The 15,775-nt window shown below is 37.8% G+C and overlaps 1 protein-coding gene across 2 annotated transcripts in view; it reads right to left on the reverse strand.

The window, feature by feature from the left end:
* Positions 1 to 15,775, reverse strand: part of vap (RAS p21 protein activator vap) — a 446,783-nt gene that overhangs the window by 410,738 nt on the left and 20,270 nt on the right. For both annotated transcript variants that reach the window (XR_010858638.2, XM_067137984.2), the window contains exon 4: positions 10,391 to 10,593. Coding sequence is in view for 1 of the 2 variants with exons in the window: in XM_067137984.2 (XP_066994085.1) it covers positions 10,391 to 10,593 (203 nt within the window). In the remaining variant the exon portion in view is untranslated. The remainder of the gene's footprint in view (positions 1 to 10,390; positions 10,594 to 15,775) is intronic.

Below are 15,775 nucleotides of genomic sequence, written 5' to 3' on the forward strand. Positions count from 1 at the left end.
AAGACCAGGTGCCTGATGCTTAGGAATCAGGGAGTGAAGTATGGGACTCTGATTAAGCAAAGGAAAAAGATATCTATCAAAGGGTAGGAAGGGTCCACCTATTCAATACTATTAGTTTGTATATTGCCTTATAACACGGGGATACCAACTCCCAGATCAACTCAAAAACAATGGCTGCTGTAGAAACTACAAAATAGTTCGCCATCAACCACATCTTTGATATGTTATTTAGTTTAAAGTGTAGATATCTTATTCAGACTTCATCAATGGTTTAAATTAAAAGTATAAATTGTGTCATATCAGTGTTTATATCATTATTGGTAACATGTGTGCTTATGTCTTCCAATTGGAGCATGGCTGAAGATGACCCAATATATATGGGGTCGAAACTATCCCAGTGTTATAAAACAATATACAAACTAACAGTATTGAATAGGTGGACCCTTCCTACCCTTTGATAGTGATCAACTGTCGATGAAGTCAATAATGAAATTCATAACTTGTGAAAGGAAAGATATGGTAAATTATATGTTATATATTGAAATTAAAGACTGGATTTATGCAAACTTCTTGTAGTGTTCTCTCGTGTCCAAAATGGGTATATTTCTCTCTCAGATCACAGTTATACTATCTCCAATCAATGTTAGGGGCTAAGGAGTTCCAAAAGAACTTAAGTCCAGCATTTTCACGATTTTATTACAAAGAATGTACTTGTAATAGTATTTTAATACTTGATGAAATTTATACTTAAGCAAAGTATAACCATGCAAAAAAGTTAATTCTAATTTGAATTTTTTAAAGAGTTATGTTTTTATTGATTTTCTCAAAATCTGTTTAGATGGACTTGTGCTCTTATGGAACGCACTGCTTTAATTTGACTTCTTTTACCTACAGGTAGTAATGAAATCCCTCTCTCCAGTTGTGTGTCAGTGGAAGCTAAAAATCCATTGCTGTGTGATATGGGTAATTTTCATCCTGATGCTGATAATGAGGAAGATTTCTTGAACTTTGAAAGCTATTAACTATACATAGATATTGTTGAGGGGCCCTTAACAACGGGACCCATACATGAACCGGAAGAAACGGAGTTGTTAAGGATGGAAGACTTGAGCCAAGAATGGTATGATGATAAACGGGGTTAAAAGTCAGGTTATGAGTTTCGAAAATGATTGGGGATCATTGTAAGTATATAGGTGTTAATATAAGGAAAGATCTTCATTGGGTTAATCACATAAATGGGATTGTAAATAAAGGGTACAGATCTCTGCACATGGTTATGAGGGTGTTTAGGGGTTATAGTACGGATGTAAAGGAGAGGGATATAGTCTCTGGTAAGATCCCAACTAGAGTATGGTTCCAGAGTATGGGACCCTCACCAGGATTACTTGATTCATGAACTGGAAAGAATCCTAAGAAAAGCAGCTTGATTTGTTCTGGGTGATTTCCGACAAAAGAGTAGCGTTACATAAATGTTGCAAAGTTTGGGCTGGGAAGACTTGGGAGTAAGAAGATGAGCTGCTCGACTAAGTAGTATGTTCCGAGCTGTCAGCAGAGAGATGGCATGGGATGACATTAGTATACAAATAAGTTTGAGTCGTGTCTTTAAAAGTAGGAAAGATAACATTATGAAGATAAAGTTGGAATTCAAGAGGACAAACTGGGGCAAATATTCATTTATAGAAAGGAGAGTTAGTGATTAGAATAACTTACTAAGGGAAATGTTCAATAAATATCCAATTTCTTTGAAATCATTTAAGAAAAGGCTAGGAAACAACAGGTAGGGAATCTGCCACCCTGCTCTAAATGCAGATCAGCACTGATTTATTGATTGATTTATTTGAAACAGACGACGTAAACCTGGATGCAATTTAAATTAAATATCTTGCAGGTTGTCTGGCATTCAAATGTCGTTCTGGAGATGACAGCTTGGGTGATAAACGTGAAATGTTTGAGTTTGCCTTGCCATAGGAAGTGCCTCAGGACTGGTTATCAATCATTTGAAAGGGAGGCCTTACTCGTCCAACCGAAGAATGGTACCAAAAAGCTATGCAATTTGAGGTACTGTTCGGCAGTTTTCACAGGCTTTATATTTATAAATGGTCCACCCCTGTGGTGTAGTGGTTAGTGTGATTAACTGCCATCCCCGGAGACCCGGTTCGATTCTCGGCCCTGCTACGAAATTTGAAAAAGTTGTACGAGTGCTGGAACGAGTTCCACTCAGCCTCGGGAGGTCAATTGAGTAGAGGGGGTTCGATTCCAACCTCACCCATCAATGAAGCTGTTTTCCGTGGTTCCCCGCTTCTTCTCCAGGCAAATGCCGGGATGGTACCTAACTTAAGACCACGGCTGCTTCCTTCCCTCATCCTTGCCTATTTCTTCCAATCTTCCCATCCCGGACGAATCCCCTGTTCAGCATAGCAGGTAAGGCCACCTGGACGAGGTACTGGTCCTCCTCCCCAAATGTATCCCCAACCAGATGTCTCACGCTCCAGGACACTGCCCTTGCGGCGGCAGAGGTGAAATCCCTCGCCGAGTCAGAAGGAAAAACCAACCCTGGACGGTAAACTGATTAATAAATAATAATAATAATAATAATAATAATAATAATAATAATAATACTAATAATAATATATAAATGTGAAACAGTGATGCAGACTGGCCTCTATAAGTAATCAAAATTTCCCGAACTTGACGAGAATATTACCTCTCTTTATGTCAGAACTGAGACTTGCATTAGAATATGTCACCTCAACAAAAACGTCAAACAGATGCTCTGAAGAAGTATTCAGCGCAGATGAGTCGACTGTAGGCAGCTTCAGCTTCTTCTGCGACTTCCTAAGACATTAAATCGCGAGTTCTAAATACAATTAAACCAACAACTATCCCAGTGTTTCTATGCATACATTGTACTTACAGTCTGTTTTAAGATGTAATTATTCAGAGTTTCTTCCATTATCTATTTACAGTATTATATGATTGATTGTAGATGGTATGTAAAGTACTATTTTATTTTAATAATGCCAACCTTTAAAATATTCATTAAAAATTATTTTTCCTCATTACCGAAGTTCATGCTGCATGCAGGCAAATGCAGGCGCGCACTCCTAGCCCTCCAGTCTACATCACGCACGTCAACCAATGACAGCACTGTGAGCGGGAATGGCCTACCTAACATACTCTACCAACCTTGGTGTTGATATTCATCAAAATGAATTAAATGCAGAGTGATCATTGGATGATACTTGAGAGTGTTATTTATGACAGCTTCGAATGAGTTAATTGTTGAATCAACGGTAGAGTTATCTGTGATCAAAGTTAGAAATCACTGTAATTTCAATGTGTTTGTACGGTTAAAGATTATGTGTAGGTGTTCAGTTTATTAAGCGAACTGAATGAGAAGATAGAAATCATCAGTCAAGGTCATAAGTGTAGCTTGTGAGTGATATGTTTACAGGCCTTGGGGGGCAATTTATAGTTAGCGCTTTCTTCGATATGTAGGCATGGTTAGAGATGCGATGGTCTTTGATATAGTGGAGTGATTGTAATGCTAATGATGTGCACAAGGTTATAAGGAGCACATGATCCCCTCATTGATTTTCCATTGAGGTTGAGAATTCCGATGGGGTAAGGTGGCCCGTTTGTTACTTTCTGACAGTGTTCTGGATCGTAATTACGCAAATCCCTGCCGTTGACTTATGCCCGCACCCTAATAATAAGAAGGTTCATATTGAGAAAGAAAAAAAAATGAAATGAACTAAAAATCCTTCCACTGAAAGAGTAACGTAAGCAAAAACAAACATTTCATATCACTTCGCGAGGTCCATGTGGTCTTTACGCCAATACGAACATAAATTTACGGATATAGCTGCTTTGCCTAGGTGATAAAAATACATTAACACCGCTACGAAATAAATTTGCCATGAAAATTAACAAGTAGGTCTACTTAAATTTGCCATGAAAATTAACAAGTAGGTCTACTTACGTGACAGATATTTAATTAATCTGAACTTGCAATAGGCTAGATTCCCTGTGGATCGTAAAACACGTTACCCCTTGCATCACTAGAATGCTCTCTTAAATTACTTACAAATTTGTCACACTCCATGTCTAAAACACTTCTCACACACGATCTCTTTTTACTTGGAAAGTAACACGACCTATGGTGGATAATTCTTTTCGTGTAATGTAAACACTTGAAACAGACACACCGGCGATTTCAGATATTCGTTTTGCAATACAGTACAACCTTATTAATTCAAAGTCTTTGGGGCACAGAAATCAAACTTCGAATTATGTGATTTCGAATTAACTGCCAACTCATACTTCAGAAATGCCAACCCTTGCCACCTCACAAAATATTCTAATACCCATTGTTACGGGGATACCTGTGGAATACAGAGGTGAAAGAAGGTGCAGGCTGGAATGGGTCTATCCACAAAGCAGAGATATGAATTAAAATTTCACATTTTCGAAAATAGCAAAACTTAACGATTTTCACATAGAATTTGAAAATTTAACAAGTAACAACAAGTGAACAAGTAACCGACACTCAGGTACAAGACCAGGAAAAGCCAAGATTTAGAGACAATTTAACAAGCTGGGCTTCCAGCCCCAAGTTTTACATTTCCTGAGCTCTCAGCTCACAAACACATATTACCAAAGGGCAGAAATCCCCTAATTACATGCAGCACTTGCTCCCACCTAGCAATGTCAAGCCTCCTAGAGGCACATCTCCAATACATAAAAGAGCTGACCCGCTCTCAGTTTTCCAAGCCTATTAAAAGCATACCATACCTTACAATCACTTGCCATCAAGTCACAAATTACACCACTGAAACAGGGGTATCTTGTACCCAATCTACTGGGCCTTAGCAGAAAAAGAATAGGTTAAGTAAATGGCCCAAAATACAAAATGAATGGAGGTGTACACTTGCACTCCTGACTGACACTTCTTAAAACCTAAGAGGCCCAAGGCCGATGGAACAGGGGCTATTCCCAAACTATGGAGGTGACTCGTATACAGAATAAATTTAACACAGTAAGGAAGAGTAGAAAATCAGTTACGAAAACGTAGTCACCTCAAATCAAAAATTAAGGGGAGCTCGAGAGGGTAAAGCACTCTCTATCTCCGATTTACAGTTAAAGATATATGAAGTTTTACACAAGCAACGGCAAATTACATGGTTGAAGACAGGTTACATAGTAAAGGTTTCGGACCTTCCCCGCGGGTTAAACTGCTGAGCTAGCAAGAAATAAAGATGTTAGGCGGCCATTACCTTATTGAAGAACTGCTGCCTGAAGAAAGAGGCGCTTCCCGCCTCCTGCTACACGTCCATACACTAAATTAAATGTTGATGATGTGGCCAAGAGACAAGAAAATCAGCAGTTTTTATACCCTCGGGGAAGATTCAAGACCTTTCATGAATAATTAAGACACACCCACAGGCGTTTATTGGCTAAAGTACACAGTCACACACAAAATCGAAGAAGACACGATTGGTCAACAATTAATTACAGAAATAATTGATTGGCTAACTTCAAAACTGGTGGAAAGAAAAGATTAATATTGTCAACCCACAAATGAAAGAACAAAATTTAGTAATAAGGAAACTTATGAGTACAAAATATCTTCAAAAAAGTTCCTTCACTTTGCCCCAGGGTGCATGATCATAGTTTTTTTTGGTAGAGACATCTATAAGAGAATGTCCACACTTCTTGATCAAATGGGAAACAAAACAAGTTGAAATCCACAAAGTATTGACAACTTCGAAATCACAAAATTTAATGGCAGTGACATCTTCTGAGAAACTTATGAGTTGATCCAGTTTTTAAAGTTCAGAGTTTCTCCTGTAGAGGAGGACTTTAAGGCGGAAAATTCAAATGTGCGGCGTAGAGGTGTACCAGCCGGTACACCCATTACTGCATGCAATTAACATTGATTCATAGTTTAAAACTTTCAAATGCCATGAAAATAACTATTTCCAAAATGTATCCAACAAGGTGCATTTACAGTATTCAAATAATGGACTTGGATAATTCACTGGTAAACATAACCTCAAGCAACGAAGGAAAAAGAATTATTCAAGGCGAGGAGAAATCTATGCTGGCTCCCCTGTGCAAGTGCTTTATTCACTGGATTACTGTACAGTATGCATTTTAGATGCCTCATACTTGCACAGAAAGTATTCGATACCCTTAAAACATTGTATATTATCGAACTACCCTATGACGAGGAGAAAAAGTCTTTCGCTTCTGTCTGCATTCCAACACAGTACAGTACCAAAAGTTTGTTTGGGCTCGGCATTAGAGAAACAAAACAACGCAGCTTCATCGGCATTGACAATACTGTTCGGTGCATACGAATTTATTATAATTATGAGCCACGCTTTTTCACCAACTGTCAGCATCGCCGGTGTTAGCGGATTCTTCTTCTCCACATGCTGCTTGCTACGTGATATTATGGCGTTTCTTAAAATGCTGAGTACAAAAGAATTACGATTTCACTCAAACTTAACAAGTATGAAATAGACTATTGACACACCACAGCGAGTGAAAGTGCGGAAAGCTACTCTTGCACGTTCTGGAAGACGCATTCTATTGTGATGAGGATAAATTTTAAATTTAAATTACTCTGTTCAAATACTACTTTAAAAAAAATTAAAGGCAATTTAGAATTAAAACTCTGAATTGTTTTCTGTTTAAATATAACATATGATGACAGTTTTCTTGCATCTGTGGTTACGCAAAGCGTAACTGTACACCCAACATCGAAAACTAGGCGAGCCAGGAGCATGTTGCGAGTTAAATAAAACCCGCACCCCAATTTTGTGCCTCAATCTTTTTAATATGTGGGGATTATTTGCATAAATACAGTATGTTTGCGGTGAATTCTACAACAATAGACTTTAACATTTAAATGTTCTTTATGTAAATAGGATCAGGCGTGTTCAGGATATACTCTATATTTGATTTCTATGCGCTGGCCGTGTGGCAAACAACAGGTGATGATGATGATGATGATGATGATGCTTGTTGTTTGAAGGAGCCTAATATCTAGTCATCGGGCCCAAATGGTACAAAATGAAATTTAATGATACACTAATTAACATTTTAAAATTTATCCACTGACTAGAATTTAAAAAATCAATATGAATTTACAATAATCAGTGGAACTCATTTTCAATGCCTTATTTTCTTATAAAACTGATTTTAAAATTTCCTTTAAAGTGCAATTATATTTTATGCAAATTAAAAGTTTTAAAAACATATTAAAAATACAAAAAGACTAAAACAGAGTCAATAATATGTAGTTACCAATAAAATAAAAATTAAAAACTAAATAAAATTCACTTTTAAACATGATAAAATAGGCCACTATCCCTCATAAAATGGATGACTAGGTCCGCTGATTGCTTATCTTGTAGAAGGAAGGAGATGGTACTCAAAAGTTTTAGACTACAGTGTAGATAGGCCAGATCCACACACTCTACAAGGATGTGTATCATGGTAATTTGACCATCACTATTACATACTGGGGGCTTCTCCATTCAGTAAGTAGGAGTTCGTTGCTATACTGTGGCCGATCTGAAGATGGCATACCACTGCTTCTCTCCACAAAACCCGAAGGGAAGTCTTCCGTATCTTAGTAGTTCCCCTAATCATTCTCAGCTTATATGAATAAGGAGTGGCCTGCCACTCCAGCTCCCAATGGACATTACCAATGTCTCAGCTGTAATGATTATCACTGGCTGGAAGCTTGCAAGGGAACAAGCAGCCTTATCAGCTACACTCATGCGGCTAGAGAGCCACAAAAAAGTGATTCTGGTGCTAGCACTTCAACACTGGGCCAGCAGGTCCTGGATCCTTGGCGCCAGAGGGTGCCACGGGAAAGATGCATCAATAGACTGTAACAAGCTCAAGGAGTCAGTACACAGCAGAAAGTGCCGATTTCTGGTAGAGGAAAAAGAAACCACTCATTATCAACAACAAATGCACAGCCTACTTCTGCAGTTGAACCAATCTTGTGTAAATAACTACTGAACCTGGGTACCGGCCAACAACGGACAGGAAGAGCATCCAATAAATAGAGGGGTCCATGTTCACCTTAGACCTGATATGTAGATGCAGGATGATATCAAGTCGTCGAATTAACCACGGAGTTACCTAACTTCGTCATCTGACAGGACAAGGAACTGAAATGATCTGTAAACGTTATCCAAGCGTATATTAACAGAATGCTTTGCTCGTACATAAACAGCATATAGCAGACTGTCTGCATTGTTGAATATGCAGGGATAGCTTGGGTGAAGTGGCATTTGTTGCAAATTTGCAGCATAGGACAATACATATTTATTGGCATCTCAGGTGTAAAGGCAGCATACCAGATTCAGTGAGCAGGCTAACAATGGGGCTTAAGAATGCTTCTGGTGCCAACCTAACTCCACCGTGGTGGATACTAATCAGTTTCACAAGGACGCTTTGTCTTGCTGATCCATATGCTGCACTGCCATAGTCTAACCTGCATAAAATATGTGCCCTATATAATTGTAGGAGCAAAATATATTCAGTTTCTTAGTGCAATTCACTTGTAACTGATGCATGTGTGGTTCCCCATGGCAATTGACTATCGAAAAGGAACCAAAGAAATCGGTATGTCAACTTCAGGAAATATTAACAAATTTGACCATATTTTGGCCCTATATTGGTCTGTATTGACTGAGATCATAAAATAAATACAATGGGTTATTAATGGGTCTGCCCTGCCAATATTTATTTTTACTAATTAATTTACATTATAAATTAACCGTACATGTTTTGAGAAATTTGTACCATTCTCTTAATTAGCGATATTACAAGAAGCTGTAAAACGTCCTTACTTTAGAGGACATGTTAAAAATTACAATATTATTACACATATATTGCTAATAATCTAAAAAGCACTAAAATAAATTCTGAAAAATCTGCCTGTAGAAGAAGGGCCTGTAATGAGAATGAAACTTTTGCTTCGATTACATTTGTAAATCGTATACAAGCCAGACTTGCTGTGTAAATTAATTTTGGTTAAAAAAATAAGACGTGTTGTTTGCTGCATTTTCTTCTGATAGGACACAATACACACTATCACTGGGGCAGCTCTCATTAAGGAGAGATAAGTAGGAAGGAGATTATAAAGTGTTTGAAACAGATGATAAAAGGGAAAAGGGCAGAGTGAGGTGGGATTGTTTATTACAGAAAATCATAGCAGGCAGTACACTTAAATGAACAAAATAATGATGCGGCTACATTGGGTGATCGCAACAATGAGGACGAGAATCATCTCCAAGAATTCACCATGCCAGGGAGAAAATGAGCCAGCCACGTGGTGTAGGGGAAACGTGCCTGTCTCTTACCCGGAGGCCCTGGGTTTGATTCCTGGCCACGCCAGGGATTTTTACCTAGGATTGGAAAGGGTATTAGTAGATACTAAAATGCAAGGGATTGCCAGGGTTGGGATCATGTAAGGTAAATGAATGAGAACATACTATGTAGGGAAACAAGGTACAGTCACAGAAAGTAATAGAAGCAAGGGAAGTTTAAGACTATTATAGTTATACTCAGTTTAAAACAGAGGATTGCAGATGCATGCAGATGCTCGCAGAGTGGACATTAAAAGGCTACCATTATAATGATGAATCCATGTTGACCACAACATACCTAAAACAGATGCCAAAAACAAAATTACCATAGATTCAAAATGGTTACACAAATCTGATGCAATAAATATTCTAAAATGTGGGTGCAGTAGGCCTATATAGGTTTGATGACTTAGATTTAAAAAACAGCAAAACAAAGGAGGAGTTTACTACATTATATAGAACAGAATTTATATTTACAGTATTTACTCTCAACATCTATTGCAATTACTTTCTCCTGACCTGCTATGAAGTCCAATTTAAGTGAATTCTGAAAGACCAAAATATTTGCATTTTCCCAAAGAGAACTCATAATATACTAGGTGTTCAGTTCATGATCACCTCTCCAGCAAGGGGAGAAGTAGAGGTCCTCAGATCAGAATAGGCCAGTGAACAAAATAAAAGTCGCAAGCAGGAACAACCAGCAGATTATGGAGCTAGCGAGTATCACAGTAAATCAACACATGACAGCAACAACAAAAGGTCGAGATTCAATCCAATGAAGGCAGTGCTATTCAAAGATCAAAAAGTCTTCATAAGATTGTGTAAGATAATTCTATTTACAATAGAGTACAATTTCTACCCACATATTATTGTAAGAGATGTTTTATTGGATATTAAACATCAACCAATTTCATATAAAGTCACATGCCTAGCTGGAAAAATTGAGAATAAACTGAACTGAAGGGGGTCATAGGAGGAGAAATTAAATTTCTTACCTTTGACTAGCATATCCACAGCTTCACTCTTTGTGACATTGGGGTGAAACCAGCTGAACACAGTATTAGGATCAATATTTTCATCCAAGTCATCCACCAAATCTCTGAAGATCATTCCCTGTTCGCCAGTGCGATGAGCAGTCACCCATAGCCAACCATCGCCCATATCATTGTGCACAAAGAAGATATCACCCTTCTGAAAGCTGGAAAATGTAATTCAGAGACACTTGTTTAAGCAAAATCTGTAAGTTATGTGGAATCTCAATCTGAAGCAATTACACGAATTCAAAAAATTCAAACCAAACTCCATGGTGCAACAGCCCCAAAGAGCCATGGCCAACCAAGTGACCAATGCTCAGCTCAAAGGTCTGCAGATTAAGAGGTGTAATGTGGTTCGCACAACAAATCATCTTGGTCGTTATTATTATTATTATTATTATTATTATTATTATTATTATTATTATTATTATTTTTTTTTTTTTTCAGACCAGGGACACTACCTCACTGTCAATAGTGCCTCAGTTGTAATCATGTAGGCTGACTGAACCTTGAACCAGCCCTTAGATACAAGTAAAAGTCCCTGACCTGGCTGGGATTTGAACCCAGGGCCTCTGATTAAGAGGCAGGCACACTATCCCTATACATGGGGAGGCAAACTAATCCAATGCCCACCTTGAAGTTTAATAAAACAAAGCTGAATGGAATATATTGAGAGAGAGAGAGAATTGGACTTAAAAATAGCCTGATTTTCATCGTAAAACCTAAATGTCTCTTGATGATGCTTGTTGTTTAAAGAGGCCTAACATCGAAGGTCATCGGCCCTAAATGTCTCTTCACTTTGAGAAATTCTATGGGTACAGTTCATTAATCATTTCTGAGAGAACAAGGAAGACCTACACTTTACGTTCACAGTTCAACACCCATACTTTGTCACTTGTTTGTTCATTGTCATTACTTATATTTTGAAAAGGCATAGGCCATTTACTTATACCGTATGAGGCATAACACAAGATATCAGACAACACAACTTCTTCCAACTTCTCTGTAATGAAATACATTATTAAGACATCGTGAAGATACTGCTCTGCTTCAAATTCAGTCTGCAAGCTAGTTCCCAAATTAACCCTCATAATATTAACATATTAATCTGATGCCATAGCATTTTTCTGCCATCACGGAATTATTAAAACTAACATTCAGAGAACTCCGACCACAGTTTTTTTAAGCTACATCATTTATCTATTGTACTTCACTGCTATAACCAACCTGGCAATAAAACCATGTGGAAGACAAATGTACATGAAAAAAAAAAAAAAAATCATAAAGGCTGACAATTATCTACTTGTCATAAAGCACATGAACTTAGCTGACTTATGATTAACAAATGTAAGTATAGGCCTGAAATAGCTTGAAAGAAAACAAACCCATCCATTCCAAAATGGACTATGCTGATACACATCAAGATAGAATTATTGTTTAGAAGCACAAGAGGCTCAGCTAAGGTTCAGTTATTGCTTATTAACACAGTTGACTTGACTGAAAACACTGCTGACCAAAACAGTGAACTTTATTACGGATGAACACATCAGGACTCAAGGGACTCAAAACAGCACTAATAACTGAATATGCTGCTATTTCGCTTTTTAAAACAGCCACTTTCCAACCACTTATCAGTACAGGACACACTAGTTCCCTCTACATTATTAGCACATAGAATAGTTAAACGTCATTGTGGATTACAATGGCATACACAGAATTTCATCAAAAGTACATTGTTTGAATTAATGAAAGAAAGTATCAAAGTCACTCAGAACATTATGGTGAATTTGCACTCTATGAAGATGTCTTACATTTCTCCACTTCAATTTAGTCTATTATTGTGTTGAATATATCAGTTTACAAAAACTCCAGTACTTAATGAAATCAACATAACTAGCTACATTGTATGTAGTCTAAGTAAGAAATCCATGTTTATCAATTAATATCTGTAAACTACATATATGCTCACTGAATATTTACAACAATTTGTTGTTATATTGTGACGGAGCATGCCATTTTAATGTATGGCTTTGGGAGGACCAAGTTACCCTGGCTCAAGTTGTGAGCGCATCACCAAGTTAGGGCCCCTCCAAACAATCAGTCAGAGACGAGTCAAGTGCGCAAGGCCAGTTCCCCATGCCACCACTATTGTCGTAGCTATGCGATTTCATTACAAGCCTCCCTGATGACGTTAGAGGAACCTAGAGCTTTCCGATTCCAGAGATTCTCGTGGTTTTTATCTCGCAAAGTATCTGGAAGGGCTGGCCTCCCTATAGGCCTATAAGGCAGGCCGGATCAGCGTGAGATGGTTCAGTACGGGCTCTGTTCTGCTAGTGATTCAATATAGAGACATTGCTGTGAGTGTTGTAGAGCAGAGGGAGTGCTGCTGAGGAATACTGCATTAGTGGGTATACAGTGTTGATGGAGTGTTGTCTGTGTACTGGCAGCGAATGCGGAACAGTGACCGAAGACTGCAATGAGCTTGCAGACTGCGTGAGTGGTCTAGTCGTAAAGCGACTTTAATCGTAAACTGCTATAGAGTCCAAGTGTCAGTTGCTGAAGTATGTGCAGTGTAATTGTTTTAACCTGTAAGTGAGAGTGGATACCTAGTGCGACAGAATAGTGACAATGAACAAAGAGCGCAACTAGTGTGATTGTGTGTCTGTGTAGTTGTGTAAGTAATTAGTGTTAGGCTTACAGTAAATGCTACCAGGGATGTATTTATTTACCTAGTACCCGCTTCCACGTTACAATATTTTCAGCAATCAAAGACATGTTGGGATTCAAGCAGTTTATCATCATAATCATCATTTCCACTACCATTATTAGGATATTAGTATTTCTGATTGCAGGTGTTATTAACAAAGAGATTGGTAGCAAAAGATCTTTGAGGTCGACACTAATTAGGAACTAATATTTAGAAGCCCCATGAAGAAAAGAAGAACAAAGAGATTCAATATAAGTAATGGAAAGGAAGAAACATATTTAAGAAAGAGAATCAATAATATTTATTATAAATTGTTCAATATCTGAATTAAAAACAGGAAAACCCACCCTACATCGTGAATGCCACTGGAAGAGTATATACCAACCATTAAAGTGAATAGATAGTTCCCTCACAGAAACTGTGATTTGGATAGTAAATGAATGTTTTCTTAATCCTGATTTCCACTCGTAATAACATTAAATCGTTAAAAGTAGAGAAGGCACAGAAGATACAAAATCCTTGGAAAACACATAAAGCACAATTTTTGAAACAGTCATCTAAATGAATTGTCAAGATTATATTTTTAGTATTAGAATGGTCTTCAGGAAACACCTGTACCACATTATCAGATTCAGCAGTGGTGGTCGCAAGTCACAAATCGGTTACTGGATGGTAAAGAAGGATCCGGACTGTTAAGTGATACCATCAGAAAAAATCTCTCCTCAGAATAGACTCCTGGTTCTCAACTTTTCAGCTTCACCTTCGCTTACCTGTCAACGCCACAAAATGCATCAAGTTGTGGAAGCTTCATGCCAAAGCAACAGACATAACAGAAACCACACGTCCCCTCATGAATACTGACTGGCTTGCAAAGCACACATGGGATGACACTGCTGCACGAATTTGAATGTGTCCAAAATAAATAGTACGAGTGATGAAATCAAGAAATCATTTTGGGGACAAACAGGTCTGGTGATGAAATGATGAGGTCAAGCACACAGTGAAATCCAAGAATATCGCCAAATTCAGTACAGACAATATGCAACACTTCCGGATTTAGCCTTGTTAAAATGGGAGACAAGTCGCAAGTGGCGCTCCTAGTGGCGTGACCTGAAAATTCGTGCTAAATTCAATGGAAATGTATATACGGAAATGGAGAAATAAATTACGTCCAGAAAGAAAGTGTTACTAAGATATTAACTTCAAAGTTGCTAAAGCAATTCTAGATAAATGAATGAAGAATTATTTAACAGGTTATTATTTAAAGACTGAAATTAGACATATAATCAAGATGTGGAATGGACTGCTGTGAAAGGGCTTGATCTTTCATTTTTAGCTTTCTTACCTGACCCTTCACGGCTAGATTTGTCTTTTTTCTTATTTAAGAGCATTGTATCATCACATTAAAACACTTGTCAACAAAAATATCGGCACATTTCTTACACACATGAATCAATGAATTTACATTTGACAGCTGGACAATTTTCCTTTTAACTTGAAGCCTACTAACAGAAAGAAAATCTATAAATTTAGCCTCAAAAACATTCGAACTTTCCCTATAAGCAATACTCGTCATAATGCCATTACATTAGGGTAAAGCAAATTTGCATCATCATACTGTTTCAACAAAATATGTACATTTCTTAAATCATCCATATTTTCTTCAGTGCTTGACAACACATTACGGCATTTCAAATGAGGTAACTTGGAACACAACCAGGCGCACACATATGCATATGTATTTTCCTGAATTAAATCAAACCCACAGATCACACCTACAACAACACATCGGTATTGAAGGTTAACCGCTGCACTATACAATAAAATAAGCTTATTATATTTTAAGCCAGTCAAAATGTGGGTCGCGCAGGTCAGAAGTTTAGGAAGTACTATAAATATCTCTTTGTAACTGGAAGAATATATATGCAAACACAATATTTATGTACATTTTCTTGTCACGAGGGAAGCGGAAGAAAGACCGCGAATCCTTCTGCACTTCATAGTTATTGCAGCCAAACACAGCACATATCTTTCCACTCATATTGAGAAGAGATATAAAGGAATGACATGCTACTATTTACTTATGTCAACTTAATGCAAACGCATAAATAATGCCAAAAACTTCACAAACAAATATACATGCTCTCATGACAGAATCAGTAACTCTCAGGTCACTCCGCTAGATATAGCTCTAATAGCTGTCCCTCGATACCTCGCAGAGTGTCGCGTATTGTCTCTTCTGTATTTGATATCGCCTAGGAGGAATGGCTCAGAATGAGAACTGACACAGGTCTGATCTGCTATAGGGAGCTCAAATCTGTCGCCAAACAAACAGTAGCATCTGCCAAGGATAATTACTTTTGCAATATCCATGAGTGATTAGGTCAACGCACAGGAACCAATGCTATCTACAGGCTTGCCAGATATCGTCATCACTCTGAAGATATTGGTGATAATATTCACATTAGGAACGAACATGGCCAGCTCCTTCAAAACCTATTGGATATACTTAGATATTGGCATGAACACTTTAATACAATTTATAATGTGGAGTTCCTACATCTACCTATCCTCATGGCCAATCCAGTGAGGGGTACAATTCCACCCCTCATGCCTGCCGAGATTGCAGCTGCCATCTG

This window comes from Anabrus simplex, chromosome 1, assembly GCF_040414725.1.
Source record: "Anabrus simplex isolate iqAnaSimp1 chromosome 1, ASM4041472v1, whole genome shotgun sequence".
Lineage (NCBI taxonomy): Eukaryota > Metazoa > Arthropoda > Insecta > Orthoptera > Tettigoniidae > Anabrus > Anabrus simplex.